The following is a 14,320-nucleotide window of genomic DNA, read 5'->3' as shown; positions in this document are numbered from 1 at the left end:
TGACAACTACAGACTGAACTATTGTGAGGTTAGTGAAACAGGTGAGGTGGAGAGTAATGGATGGACAACAGAAAAGAATGAGTGAATTAGAGAGGTGTACAGAGCATAGAAGGTTAAGTTTAATGAATTAACAGTAAAATATATGTGACAGAAAATAAAGTGATTCAAAACAGAAGGCAACATGAAAGATTACTGGAATAAGACTATATCAAAATATGATAAACAAGTTCCTGACAAAGGAAGGGATGTACAAGAGAGGTTTGAAAATAGGCGATATGAAATAGGACATGACATAGTTTTCTTGAGTATGACTAAAGTATATAAAACTGCTATGATAACAGTCTGTGGGAAAGGTAGGAATATACAAAAGAAATGGTGCTTATGCATCAAGAAGGTAGTTTGGATGAACCACCAGCAGAGGGTCCTCCTCCTCCTGGGTAGCCATAGCCGAGCCCTTCAAGCCACTCCGGGTAAGTGGGATGATAACCTGGTCCTGGAAAGGAAGGAAAAGATTTTTCAATACAATAATAAAATAATGCAGTAATGGTAACAGCCAACCCCATAGTACCTCCTCCACATTCCAGGGGTCCAAGGTTAGGCTACTGCAGTCCAGTATGTATGAGAATAGATGACCAAGCTACTTCTCTCAACAGCACCTGACTTAAAAATCTCATAATCTCTTCAGGGTCAAACCTGGGTGTTCTAACCATGAGATCACTAAGCATCACCTAATTGTTAGGAAGGTATAAAAATCATTAGGATGTACAGCTCATTTCACTGGGAATTCTGTTGTATTCAGGTGAAGCAACCAACACTGCCAATTAAAATTAGGCTGCATACCCAATCACGGATCAATCAAGCCAAGCCTTCCAAATCTTCAGCTTCAAAAAATAAATGTCACCCACATTATCTTACCCATCTTTCCCTAGTTCATATGAAGTGCAAAGGTCTGGTGCATGTCCTTTGATCTAGCTGGGAATAAATATCTCCCTTCACTTCCTATGTTGAAGAAATTTACAAGGGTGCTTCCAAGAACCAAAATGCAACATGTAAGTATATGTGATTACACCCCAAGTACCCACATCAACAGGGGTACAGTCCATTATCTTTAAAGTATGTTATCTGAAGAAGCCTGGACTGGGTGAAATGTCAAACTGAAAATAAACAAGGCCCTGTCCTCAAACTGATGCTTTAATGTATCCATTTGTCAGACAAGCTTGTCAATATTTACATTCAACCAAAAGCTTCACTACATATAAATTTATACAGGCGGTATTCTGCACATGCAAGAGTCAGCCGTTTATCAAGTGATGGAAATGAAGCTGCATGTATGTTGTAGCATTCCAATTAAGTGTCCTAATCCAGACCTCCCTCCTTACTACTACTACTGTACCTCATTTTCCTTGGTCTGCCTGTAGGACCTGTCTTTTCTATACTGTATTCAGGTCTGTACATACAACACTTCATCCAGTTAGTCACATTGTCTCCATGTGTAAAAATCAGCTCAGCCTACCCATGTGATTTAACTAACACTCTCAATCTCAGGAGTCTTCTCAAATCTGTACATGTTCTGTTCCTCAGTGTGGCACATCTCCCCAAACTCAACTCTGCACAATCTATGAGCACATTCCTCTTACTGCCCATATTTTGCTAACATACATCATTACAGTTCACACACATGCAGCAGTTTCCTTTCTATACATCTCTTCACTGTCAGTAGACGCAACAGGTCTAAATTTTTCCAGCCACTTCTGATTTATGCACGTAAGCCAATATCTGCACCACCACCTGAACTAACTGTACCTCACATGTAGCAAAACTCATCAACATAGTCAAGAGTCACATATCCAATATCAACCTCCACTAGCAATGGCTGAACCACATCTCCACCCCTGCATATCTCATACTCGTTACATAATAAGTTTTGCCTTGCAAGTTATTTTCACACTGCTCAATTAATAAACTCTACAACATCCAGTCACTTCCTTCTATTCCATATACATGGAAAATCTTTTATTATCTCCTCCTGTTACATAAATCGACTACTTCCAGATCTATAAATGCCTTAAATATCTTGCAGTCCTTCTCATATGCACGCTGCTTTTAAAAAACACAATTCATGGTACCGGTACTCACGTGGTATGTTAATCTGTCCAGTACTTTCTCCACCAATACTTTCTTCTCAACAAGCTCTGCCTCTGATTCAATCTCTGAGCTGATTTCCTCCAGGTACCAGTTAACAATTGCTGATCTTCTCAAGCCGCCTCCACTCTCTTCTTCCCCTCCCTCCTCCATGAGCGCTTCCTCCCTCCGCATGTGCATAACGAGGAGGTTGGAGAGGTTGCGGTAAGCTTCATAGGAAAGCTTTAAGGTTTTCTTCTTCTGGGGTTCTGTTTGGCTTGCATCACCACTCACTCCATCAACGCCTGGTGAGGTTATGAATTAAAGTAAGAAATGAGGTCTGAACTTAAAAAGAGTTAATACACATATCATCATCCCAACCTTAATACCCAACTAAGAGATGAGTGAGATAAGATACAGAAACTAAGATGAAGCACAAAGTAGAAATATCAAATGGCATGCCCTACAAGATGAGGCACATAATCATTCACACATTAGCTTCACGTGTGCTATAACCATCCTAAATTCTCATACAAACTTCAATAAACTTCCATCCTTCCAACTCTAGCTTCAGTCAAAGAGATGGGGTTATGTGGGATCCAAAAACCGCAAAACAGTAGTAGGAGAGCTGAAAAAGTTTGTAAAATAACAGATATCCTTAGGCTGAAGATTCCACCCACTTTTCAAAATTCTGTTCAAGCTGTTAATTCTACATGCATGGTAATTCCTCCATGCTACTGTATCATACTGATCTTATATTCAACCTTCACTTCCCTGCTACCTTCCATCCACTCACCATTCTCTAGCTGTCCGTTGGGCGCCCTGTTCTCATCCGTCTCCATGGGCTCATCCACTTGTTCATCCTCGGCATCCTCCAAGTGGATATCTGGCTGCTCTACACGGATGATGGATTTGTTAAGCAGTCTGTATGCCTCCTTCACATGTTTAGGCTGAACCTGTGATTGACAAGGACGCAATAGGCAATTTATAATATTCAGATAATTAGCAAATTCCAGACAGAACTCATACATTTCATTACATTATTGTCCTTAAGGATATCTATCTATCTATACATATATAAATCTGCCTGTTATCTTATGCTGTTCCCCATCTTTGGCACACGGGAATCTAGACAATGACTACCTGGCAACCCAACACAAAATTAGCCTAAATGATATTCCTCAGTTCTATCCCTAGTGTGAAGGCAACAACTTGAGTCAGTCTGTTACCTCATCAGAGCAGTGCATCCTGGCCATGGCCTCTGAGAGTCGGATCATGGACTCAAGTTGTCTAACAGTAATACGCCAGGATGACTTGGCAGCACCAGAACTATCACGCTGACGCAAAGTTCGGTACTGCTCCACCAGGTACTCACTCGCTTCCTACAGGTACAAGAATGATTAATTATTAGCATATAAAGATATCAGTATGAATGAAAATTAACAGGGAAATAATTTGGGGGGGGGGGGGGTAATTACAAGACAAGATCCACTGGTTGATATATTACATATATATATATATCACCATCATCCAGACCTCCTTTCCAAACCTAGGGCAGGGTATGGAGTAGCAACATCCAGACAGCCCAAGTTTGCCCAATCTAAGACAGCAACATATGAATCTTTGGTTATCACATCCACAACCACAGTAAATAGTAAAAAAAATAATTAAATATAGTAATAATAATAAAATACAATAATTAAATACCAACTATGGACTTGCACAATACCATACTAACCTTATTTAGCTTGGGTTTGAACTGCCGTGCAAACATAATGTAACGCTGGATCTCCTCCAAGGCATAAGTTCGATCAATGCTTTCCTCATTACGGCTGTGCAGGTCAACAATCCGACGGGCGATAGCGTAGTCTGTCACCTTTGGGTCAAAGCAAGGAAAAGTTAGACCAATGGCTAAGTAATGTACCTTATGTGCATATTCAGAATGGTTTGGTGAGCAATTTAAGTGTAAATGAAATGAAATGAATCACCAGAAACCTGCAGCCTACCTGAAAGATACAAAATACTGTACTTTAATAATCTGATACATAAACTTGTATACATACTGTTTAAAGAAACACTCACCACTAACTCTGACACGTGGGAGGTGGAGATGGCTGTGATGTGGCCACCAACCGGCTACTTCACCACTGTATACTTTTCCCACTCTTACCCCTCATCATTTCACTCCAGTATATACTGGGTCACTCTTACATGCAAGTTTTCCCCCTTCCACAATTAACCTTAATATTTAGCTTCTCTCAAAGTACCAGGTAGTGCTGCTCTCAGGTGCCTGTCTTTTCCTCTCTTCCTGCCTCCTTCTGTCTTTCTTACTTTCATTCTTTCCTCTTCCTTCTCTCTACAGTTGACTACACTGAGTGACAAGCCAAATGGTTTCCTGTACACCAGGAAACCATTTACTATGCTGGGTGGTAACCACATAACCAAACTACGCCTGGTGGTTTAGTGAGTAATTAAGGCGCTCCAATCGGTTTAAGCTGATGCAGGTTAATATCCAATAGGTGGTTAGAGCTTACTTCTCCCGTAATGCCACTCAGGGATGAGTGAGGCTGGTCACTCTCATCTTAAATGTCAGGACCAACTTGCCTAGCCCTGGGCTCCTACACTCCTCATGGGGCAACACAGGATTGGATGATGATGATGATGAACCTCAATACTGCTTTCTGATGCTCTTTGGCGCCATATTCACTACAATTTTTAACACCCCTACCCATGCTTATCAAACTATTTTTGTTGCTATGGTAGGTGGTGGCTATTGATGTAGTGCTGCCTGCTTCTTCCTTCACCTTTATCACTCCTTTTCTGTGTCTGTCCTCCTCTCTTCCAATTTCTCCAAGAGTTAACCGTTATTCCCAGTCCTTCGTTTATGCAACAAGTCAACTCTGGATCTGTCTCCCTCTATATTTCCTGCTAGCTATGATCTCCAGTCTTTCAAACGCAGTGAGTCAAGGCATCTCAAAATGATCGGATCTTGAATCTGGCTCTCTCTTGTATTTTGCCTTTCTCTTGGAAGGAACAGTATTGCAGGCTTGTGGCCTTTGGTTCCTTCTTTCTAGCGTATTTATTTAAAAAAAAAAAAAAAAAAAAAAAAAAAAAAAAAAAAATCTTCCTTCCATTTCAGATGGCCTTACACTGAGTGACAAGCCTAAAGGTTTCCTGTAAGCCAGGAAGCCATTTACAACGCTGGGTGGTAACCACATAACCAACCCAAACGTGTTCCCTATGTGTCAGCAAGTGGGTTGGGGGAAGGTTAGTGCCCCTCCCTGTAAAACCACTAACTCAAAGTCACCCCTTACAGGCTTATGGTGTCTGGCTATACTGTAGACAGATAGATAGGCACCTGCCTGAAGTGGAAATTAACCTAATATACCAAATTAGGCACTTCAGCTGGATACTACCATTAAACATTTCTTGAGGGTGAGGTGCATATAGTTAGGCCTTAAAAAATATAAAAAAAAAATAAATAAAATAAAAAATCCCCGAGCTAAGCAACTATGGCCATACAGCCCCGCTAGGTTACAGGATCATGCTACCACTCCTGGCACGGCAGTCCCGGGTGAGGCTCAAACTCATGACCCCCCTAGCACGAGTTCGACGCTCTACCTCTGAGCCACCATGCCCCTATTTTAGGCATAAGATGATACTGAAGTGAACAAGAGCAATGGCCACATCATAAACTAGCTAAGGAACTCGTACCTCTCTCGGAAGGACAGTTCCTGCAGGACAAGTTTGTGGAAGAGATTCATGTAGGACACTATTTAAGATCTGGGATGGATGCACTGACCCTTCTGAGTAGCACAGTGCAGTACATTGCATATAATGTACTGTACTTACACGTTAAAACATGGAAGCACGATAAGCCATCTCACTCCTATTATAATCTCATGGCTGTCTTTATCTCCCTTTCAAAAGTCCAAGATCAAACTTAGAATTTTTAACATCGTGTTTCTGGAGGACAGCTTCACAAGGTGGCACTGATACAACCAGGCAATGGGCCCTGTGTCATCATCAACTCTAAAACACTGTTCGTATATATATTTCAGGATCCATGTCCATCTAAATTCAGTACAAAAATATAAATGCAACACCAATAATTGTAATGAAAACTTAACCTACCTCATTGCACTCATCGACCAAGATAAAGAACAGGTCAAAACGTGACATGATAGGTGCAGTAAGGGTGATGTTCTGCCGCAGAGACTTTGTACGGTCATAGCGGCCACCAATAGGGTTGGCAGCTGCCAGGATTGATGTACGAGCGTGTAGTGTAGCTTTCACTCCAGCCTGATGTAAAATGGAATTATCTCTAAATATATTACTAATTTCCAACAAAACAAATACATGCAATTATCACACTGGTGTTTTGGGTAAATATATTAGTAATATTCAACAAAACAAATACATCATACCTTTACACAAAGAGGGTGATGATATAAACCTTTATTATTACATGACAATGACAACCACACTAAATACTAAAAAATTAATATTCTACTTCTGGTGTTTTAGATGATTTGCAGTGAAAGAAGCCTATAAAGTATCTGTACGAAACAAACAAATGTCCATACTTTGGTGATGGAGATGGTCTGTTGTTCCATAGCCTCGTGTATAGCCACTTGGTCCCGGGCATCCATTTTATCAAACTCATCAATACAACACACTCCATTGTCTGCCAACATGAGCGCACCAGCCTCAATTACAAACTCGTGTGATTCTTCATCCTTCACCACTGCAGCTGTGAGACCAGCAGCAGATGATGCTTTTCCAGAAGTGTACACGGCTCTTGGGCTGAAATCTGCAACCTGTGGAATGGAAGGATGGAATGCTTTCACGTAATCCAGTCAGATGAACATAAGCCATGCAGATTAACAAAATAAGAAACAGCTAACAGGGCTTATTAAAACTTTGGCTAACACTGAAGTCTAGGTAACATCATGATGAAACAAAACAAACCTGCTTGAGGAACTGAGATTTTGCAGTTGAGGGATCTCCCACAACACATACGTTGATGTCACCTCGCAGTGTTGTACCTTCCATAGTGGTCTTGGGAACACCACCAAACAACATCAATAATATACCTAAAATGAGAAAGAGACAAGATATGATGACCTACAAGAAAAAATACCGTATGACAATAGGAAGAGCTACCAGGTCTGTGCTTGTTCACATCATATGTACTGTACAAAATTTATATAGGGCATGTATAAACTGTACCAGCCAGGTTGCACATACCTGACTTGGGTACTTTCTACCATTAACTGTCTTTCAGAGGGAATAAACAGAATATATTGTACAAAATTACATTAGTGATGGGACGTACACGAGATAAAAGGTATATATGATGTGCTCAGGGTTGGAATGACATATGCACCAGTATGGTAGATCATTATTCGGGTCAGGCTCCTTGACATCATCAGAGTCCTCAGATCTTATATTGAGGCATCAAAAAATTGTCTGTGGCAGGAATATATATCTCGGCACTACCCCAAACTTAACAAATAAGTCTACTCAGTCAAGTGACTCAGGAAATTCTGTCGGATCTATCACCCGTAAGTCCCTATTATTATTATTATTATTATTATATAAAACATGACACGAAGAGACAGAATGTGGCAATACACTGTGACCTTACCTCTCTTAACTTCATCATTTCCATGGATGGTTGGGAAAAGAGAGGAAATGAGATTCTGATAAAGGTTTCTGTCTCGGGACATCTGATACACTCTGTTCCACTCCAGCTCTGTCATCTGTCGCTTGATTCCTTCTGCAGTCAGCTCCTCCCCTCGGATTTCCTTCCCTCCAAACTGGGTGAATGAAAACACAGGTGATAGGGAGAAGAGTGAAATTTGGAAGAGATGCTAAATTTGCTGCCATGAAAGGTACATGTGGAGGGAAAACGAATGGTGTTTGGGGGATCTGCAGCTTACTACCAGAGAGGATAAACTGTGCATGAAGGGAAGATACTGATAAGGATGTGTATAGATGTGGTCCCAGTATTATATTTTCTTTTGGTTACTCTTTTTTGCTGTTACTTTCCCAGTGAACAGCAGAAATACTGCAATATGTAGTTTCATTGCCAAAAATACGTAGGTGATTGGCCAGTAACATAATTTATAATAACGACCAAGTATAGTTTACACTGCAACTTTAAGTACATAACTGATGAAGGTCCTGGGATACTTTCTTTTATCAACAACCTTCAGTTATCAAGTCTAATAATAAAAAATATGTGCAAAGCAATCCAATGCCTACACTTTACCTATATATTCAAAAGGTAATAGAATACACCCACCTTAGGGTTAGTAGGTGTGATGGAGCAGGCAAGGAAAGCCATACGATAGTTAAGATCACGCACTCCAAGAGCCTTCAGACCCGTCACACCCTCACTCTCGTCACCTGTGGGAAATGCATGAGGAGATAAGCCTTTAAATCCCTAAAATTACAACTTTCTACTTCATTCTTAAGACTCCAACTAATTTTTCAGTTTCACGAGGCACCTCCCCCTCCAACAGTAAAGTGGTCATTGGTAGGCTTTCAACTGTGACATGCTGGTTGACTAAAACAAAATACACACACAAACACACACATGGCCACATCCAATCAGTAAGAAATTTAGACATGTACCAAAGAGTTAAGGAGCAGGTAGTTCCTTAGATATTATAGTCTAACTAATGGCAGATTACTTCATTCAAACAACAGACACTTCTACCACTCCAGAAAAGTACTCATAATCTGTAACAGATTTCAATCATTATCTATTCATTGACAGATTACATTGTGAATCATTAGACAAACTTGCAGGCATTACATTTTCAATTTACAGGAAACATTTTACCCTGTCAGGATATTTCTAAGTATCTTATTGGCCACACTGTTGTTTGCCAGTAATGGTACTGTGTACAGGCATATGTACGTGTTAATTTGTGGTACAGTACCCTTGTGTCGTGCACTGCTTTCGGCTCTGGCGCCAGGCAAACTGAGAGCAGAGACATCTGGCACAACAATCAGTGCTCCAGTGAAGTCACAGCGGTCACCAGCCTGTGCACGTTCCACAGCCTCTGCTCTTACCACCACCTCCACACTGAACCAATGGAAAATTAAAACAATATAAATTGGAGTGTTCACACTCCCTCTCCACCAGCCAGACATTAACTGCAAGACTAGAGAACATTTGCAGAGTATTATATAATATTTAGTTGATGATGATGAATATTAGTTGACAGAGTTACTAGGGTCAGCGACTGAACTGTTTTGTATAAGCTGAAAATAAGCTGTGTTGTCCACATGGATAGGTGGATCAGGTCCAGTAAATGATATTATCAACTGAACACTGAGTGCATAAAAAACTATGTTCAGCCCATTATACTAAAAACCAAAGACAGACTGCTTGAATCAACATTTGTAATGACTTATGTCCTGCAAAAGTGGAGATGGTTACAATGAGCAAGCTACAAATAATTTCAGCTATGAAATGAAAAATAATAAGAACAAAAATGTGACAGGGCATGTAAGCATGAAGTAGTCTGGAGGCGATTATGTCCGAGCCATTCCATTGGAGGTTCACAGGAGGGAACAACGGATTGGAGTTGATGATGATTATGATGAGTAGGTATAGAATAACATAAGACAGATACATTACTTCTGTGTCTGTAAAGAAAAGTATCTGTACTGGATTTTATCAGTGTAACCCACTTCTAACTACCTATTAGAGCTGGAACTTAAACCACTGCTTGAGACTAGTGTGCAAACCTGATAATGCTAAACAGCTCCATTTCCATTCATCTCATTCCGTATTTTTCGAACTGATAGCACAGCAGTCTTACACCAATGGATTACCATGGGTACTGAAATTGTTTTGTGCCATCCTTTTGCAGCCCTGGGTACTTGTATCAAGATCTCCATTTCACTGACCACTCTACTCAAAACTTCCTTCACACATTCACATCTCTTATTCTTTACTATCACTATGCTGAGGTACTTAAAACCTTCCACTGTATCCAACTGTCTCAAATCAGTTACCTTCTCTCTCAAGAACCATTACTTTACTTAGTTCTGAATCATTCAGGTAGAATAACAAACATAAAAAGAACATAATGACAAGATGAAAATTCATAAAACTATGATCTGTGATGGAACAAGCTAAAATACAGTAAATCAGAATGGAAAAGTTCTGCCAGATCTTTTTCTTGCAGTGAAATAACACTGGTTAATAATAATATATAAATATGGGAGTGGGAAAAATGAGAGGAAAGGAAAAATTGTAAGCTACATAAAGTTTAAAAAATGGGTTACCGGTACCATACACTGCCTGTATATTACCACTGTAATATGTAATAATGGTACTTCAAATACACTCCTGTATGCTCACTGTCGACACAATACATACGAACATAAAGTCTTACCTGCGGGGAATGCAGCCACGGGGCAGCTCAGCCTGCACCTCTTGGATGCGCACCTTCTGGAAGTCAACGAAGCGGCTCTTGTTGGTATCCAGCAAGAAGCGCGCCCGGTTGCTACACACAGGGTTGCGGCAGATGGTCGGCTGAGTGTACTGTGAATTAACTGGAGTAAGTCTAAGAAATGTCAAAGAAATTAGAAAAGGGAAGAGAAAGAGGAAGACAGAAAAGCATGATGGGAGATGAAACCAATAAAATTTCTAGTTGAGATAAAACATTCTAATACCCTATATGTCAGAGTTAAGAGGAGGCCAGCTGTAGTAGACTGTCACAATGCAGAAATGTAACTACTGGAATAATGATAGAATGCACGAGACATGCTGCACAGTTGGCTTAGTATGGGCTGAAGTGTTAATAACAAGGTGGGTAAACAGGTGTATTGCTACATACATACCTTAAACTGCTGCTCAACCTCCTTCATTACTGTCTGGCAGTCAAGGCAAACAAAAGTTCCAGCTACCAATTCAGGATGAACTGGGTGAGTGCGAACAACCTGAAAAAGACAAGTAGAAGCTCTCAGACATTGGAAGGTATGGTGTGTGACAGGTATACTACCCAATCATCATGGTCCTTTACTACAAACTGAAACACAAAACAGAAACTAAGTGGTAACATACTCAGTACATATTTTCATTCACTCATCAACAGATTTTCAACATGCTTAATGTATGTTGCAAAATGGCCCAGGCAAAAAATTCATACAGTACTAATCAAAGTCAAAGCATGACATAAGGTGATGTGAATGCCCTGGTAAGTGTAAGTACCTTGCGATGTCTGGCCATGTTGAGAAATGAAGAATGGCAGACTGACCCGGAGACTTTAAGGTGAACGGGTAGAGAGGGGGAAGGAGACTGAGGATGAGATGGAAATAAGGGTGTTGTGAATGGGGGAGGAGGACCTGATGACTCAGGAGAGGGTTATATGGAAGCTACTTCTTATGGCCACCCCTTCTGGATTTATGGCATCTTGCTGTAGAGGCAGAATGACAGAAGACAGCAGTGAAGATAGACCTGAGTCAGTGGGAGAATGGCGACTTACCTGTCCTGATATGCGGACAAGTGTGCCAATCTTCTGAGTGGTGAGTTCTCTGATCTTATGCCTGGTAGGGACATCAATGAGGCTGAGGTAGTACTCCTTTTCCACAGTCACCTCGGCATGGTCCCGCACAAAGTTGCGCACAGCCCGGCACAGGAATGAGTATACTCTGGAGAATGAACGGCAAAGGTAATGATTTCTGAACTGATGGGGGGAGAGGGTTAAGGATTTCATACCATTAATAAAAAATAATAACAATCATAATAATTCATGTTAATGTAACTACAGGTATTAAACATTAGCTGCTCATTGACACATCTCATGATCAAAGATTTTTTCAAACCAGACTTGGATGAACGCACACACATTTATTTGTTTCTGTTTGGAGAGAAAAGAAAACAGATGAAGAGTCTTTCTATTAGAATGAAAATGCTGTACATCACCTTGCAGACAGTGTTTTGTATTACATTAATGGCTTATTAGGGCAACTACGAAGTAAACCCAAGAAAATATAGACATTTTCTGACAAAATTACCAAGACTCAAAGCAGGACACATGATAATCAGACATATATGGACTGCTGCAGTTGAAGAACCTCCTTCCTGTGGTTGGCGATGATGCTATTGATATTAAACATTACCCAGTGAGGTCAGACATGTAACTCCCCTACCTCCCCCCCCTAAAAAATGTGGTTTAATATAACTCAGAGATCAGTATTTCAGAAATACCAATCTGATGAGCTTAGTTCTGTCTTAGTGATTACTTCAAAGCCTAGATCAGACCCACAGGTGCAGATACTATGCTTCTAATGCTTAAAGGCTGTACATTATTTACCAGCATTTATTTATTATTACAGTATTTATTCTTTAACTGAGTACAGTACTTGGTATTACTGGTGACAATAAGTTTAAACTGTTATACTAATTGATGTAGCTAACTACAGTACCTATTCCTGAACAGAATACGTTTACTCTACAAGGCTAACTGCCTTAACCATTATTAAAACAAATGTTTCCATAAAGAGTCCACTGTAGTCAAAATATTCTTCCAGCAAAGGATAACATGACGTGCAAGGCCAACCTGTAGTACTCCTCAACAATGGTGGTGGCCAGGTTCTGGTTGAACTTGTCCACATCAGCAAAGGAAACCTCCAATGTGTTCCTCTCAGGCTTCACTAGGTCACGTGCTTCCTCCAGGTATTTCACCTCCCCTCCATCCTGGAACCTGTGGAACATACAACGCATCAGTGGCCTCTTACAAAAGTGTTGAAAAAGTGACTCAAGAGATGCTATTGTTCTGAACTGCTATTTCTCAACTATCCTGTCATTCTTGAAGAGCTGTTATTCTGTTCAGTGCTGTGCTGCTGATTTAACTTAAACCTGTATGCCCAAAGGCTGTCATATATGTTCTAAGGCAAGACAATTGCAATCATCTGCCATTTGTTTACCATCAATAGTTTTTGCTTGGTTAGTACTCTACCATAATTACTTCTTGGCTATTTGTGACTCCACTGGAACCCTTTACTCTTAGTGTAGTACTAGTAGTAGTAAAAAGAATAAATAAATAAAAAATAATAATATAAATAATAATAACACTGCTGGTGGTAGGTGGGGGCGCTCACCATCCACTCACTCAATGTAGTGCTGCTCTCCGGTGACTGCCCTTTCCTCTCTTCGATCCTTCTTTCCTTCCTTCCCCTTCTGTCTTTCTTTCCTCTTCCATGTCTATGGGTGACTCTACACAGTGACAAGCCAAATGGCACCTGGTGGTGTAGAGGGTAATTAGGGAGCCCCAGTCGGATTGAGCCTGTGCAGGATAATAACCAAAGGTTGGCTGGGGTTAACTGCTCTCATAGTGCCATTCAGGGATCAGTAAGGCTGGCCACTCTCATCCTACATGTCAGGACCGACTTGCCTAGCCCCGGGCTCCTACACTTGTGGGGCAACATGGGATTACAAAAAAAAAAAAAAAAAAAAAAAAGTCCTAGCCCTTTAAAAATTAAATTCTGTGAGTACATGAATAATTAGGGGTACGTCTTGCATTAGCAAAACATTGCAAAAAAGAAAGTCTAATGGTTATCGAATAAAATTCTACTGCTTATCTATAATCTCTTGTCAGTCAGGGGACATGGTTGACAGGTGTCCCTAATTCACGCTACTTACTCCTCCAAGAAGTCTTGAAACAGCTTCTGACACCTATCTCCAACTTCATCTTTTACTTGGGTTTGTCCGGTCTGTGTTTCTGCAACATCCATTGCTTCTAAATAACTCTAAAATATGAAAACACTGACTTAGATTCCTTTCCTTTCCTTGCACTCTCCCGCCGACACAAACAACAAAGTTTTGGCGCGAGTTTTGGTCACGTGACCCATTAAAATAATAATTCTCGTTTACCATCTGGACAATAAGTAATCGTCAGTGTTCATTTATATGATTAAATATCTGCCTAAATTTCTAATCTATTATCAAATATCGTAGTCATTGTTGTGTAATCCGTTTGAGTTCGCAATGATTTTCCTTGCAGCGCCAAAATTAAATTTCGATTTCAGTTGTCAGGCAGGTGAGCCCTGTTGGGTTCAATCCTTACCTGAGGGTTCTCACTATCCACTCAGTTTATTGGTACCTACTGTAAAGATAACCCTACACTGCGTCTGCCTGACAAGACAAGCAGACTGCAGAGTCTCGGCGATA

The 14,320-nt window shown here is 40.5% G+C and overlaps 1 protein-coding gene across 1 annotated transcript; it reads right to left on the bottom strand.

Moving 5' to 3' along the window:
* Positions 1–317: 317 nt before the first annotated feature.
* Mcm6 (minichromosome maintenance 6) lies at positions 318–13,922 on the bottom strand. Its single transcript, XM_080266626.1, has 16 exons — positions 13,793–13,922; positions 12,711–12,854; positions 11,634–11,799; positions 10,990–11,088; positions 10,542–10,690; positions 9,075–9,220; positions 8,432–8,535; positions 7,772–7,943; positions 7,093–7,217; positions 6,708–6,941; positions 6,256–6,423; positions 3,860–3,997; positions 3,351–3,503; positions 2,918–3,077; positions 2,137–2,426; positions 318–493 (listed from the first exon to the last, which is right to left on the bottom strand). The coding sequence occupies exons 1-16, from the start codon at positions 13,882–13,884 to the stop codon at positions 380–382; spliced, it is 2,454 nt and encodes an 817-aa protein (XP_080122752.1). The 5' UTR covers positions 13,885–13,922; the 3' UTR covers positions 318–379.
* Positions 13,923–14,320: the final 398 nt, after the last annotated feature.

Source organism: Coenobita brevimanus, chromosome 21, assembly GCF_032717465.1.
Source record: "Coenobita brevimanus isolate Jiangsu-jjx chromosome 21, ASM3271746v2, whole genome shotgun sequence".
Lineage (NCBI taxonomy): Eukaryota > Metazoa > Arthropoda > Malacostraca > Decapoda > Coenobitidae > Coenobita > Coenobita brevimanus.
This window is presented reverse-complemented; position numbering and strand designations above follow the sequence as displayed.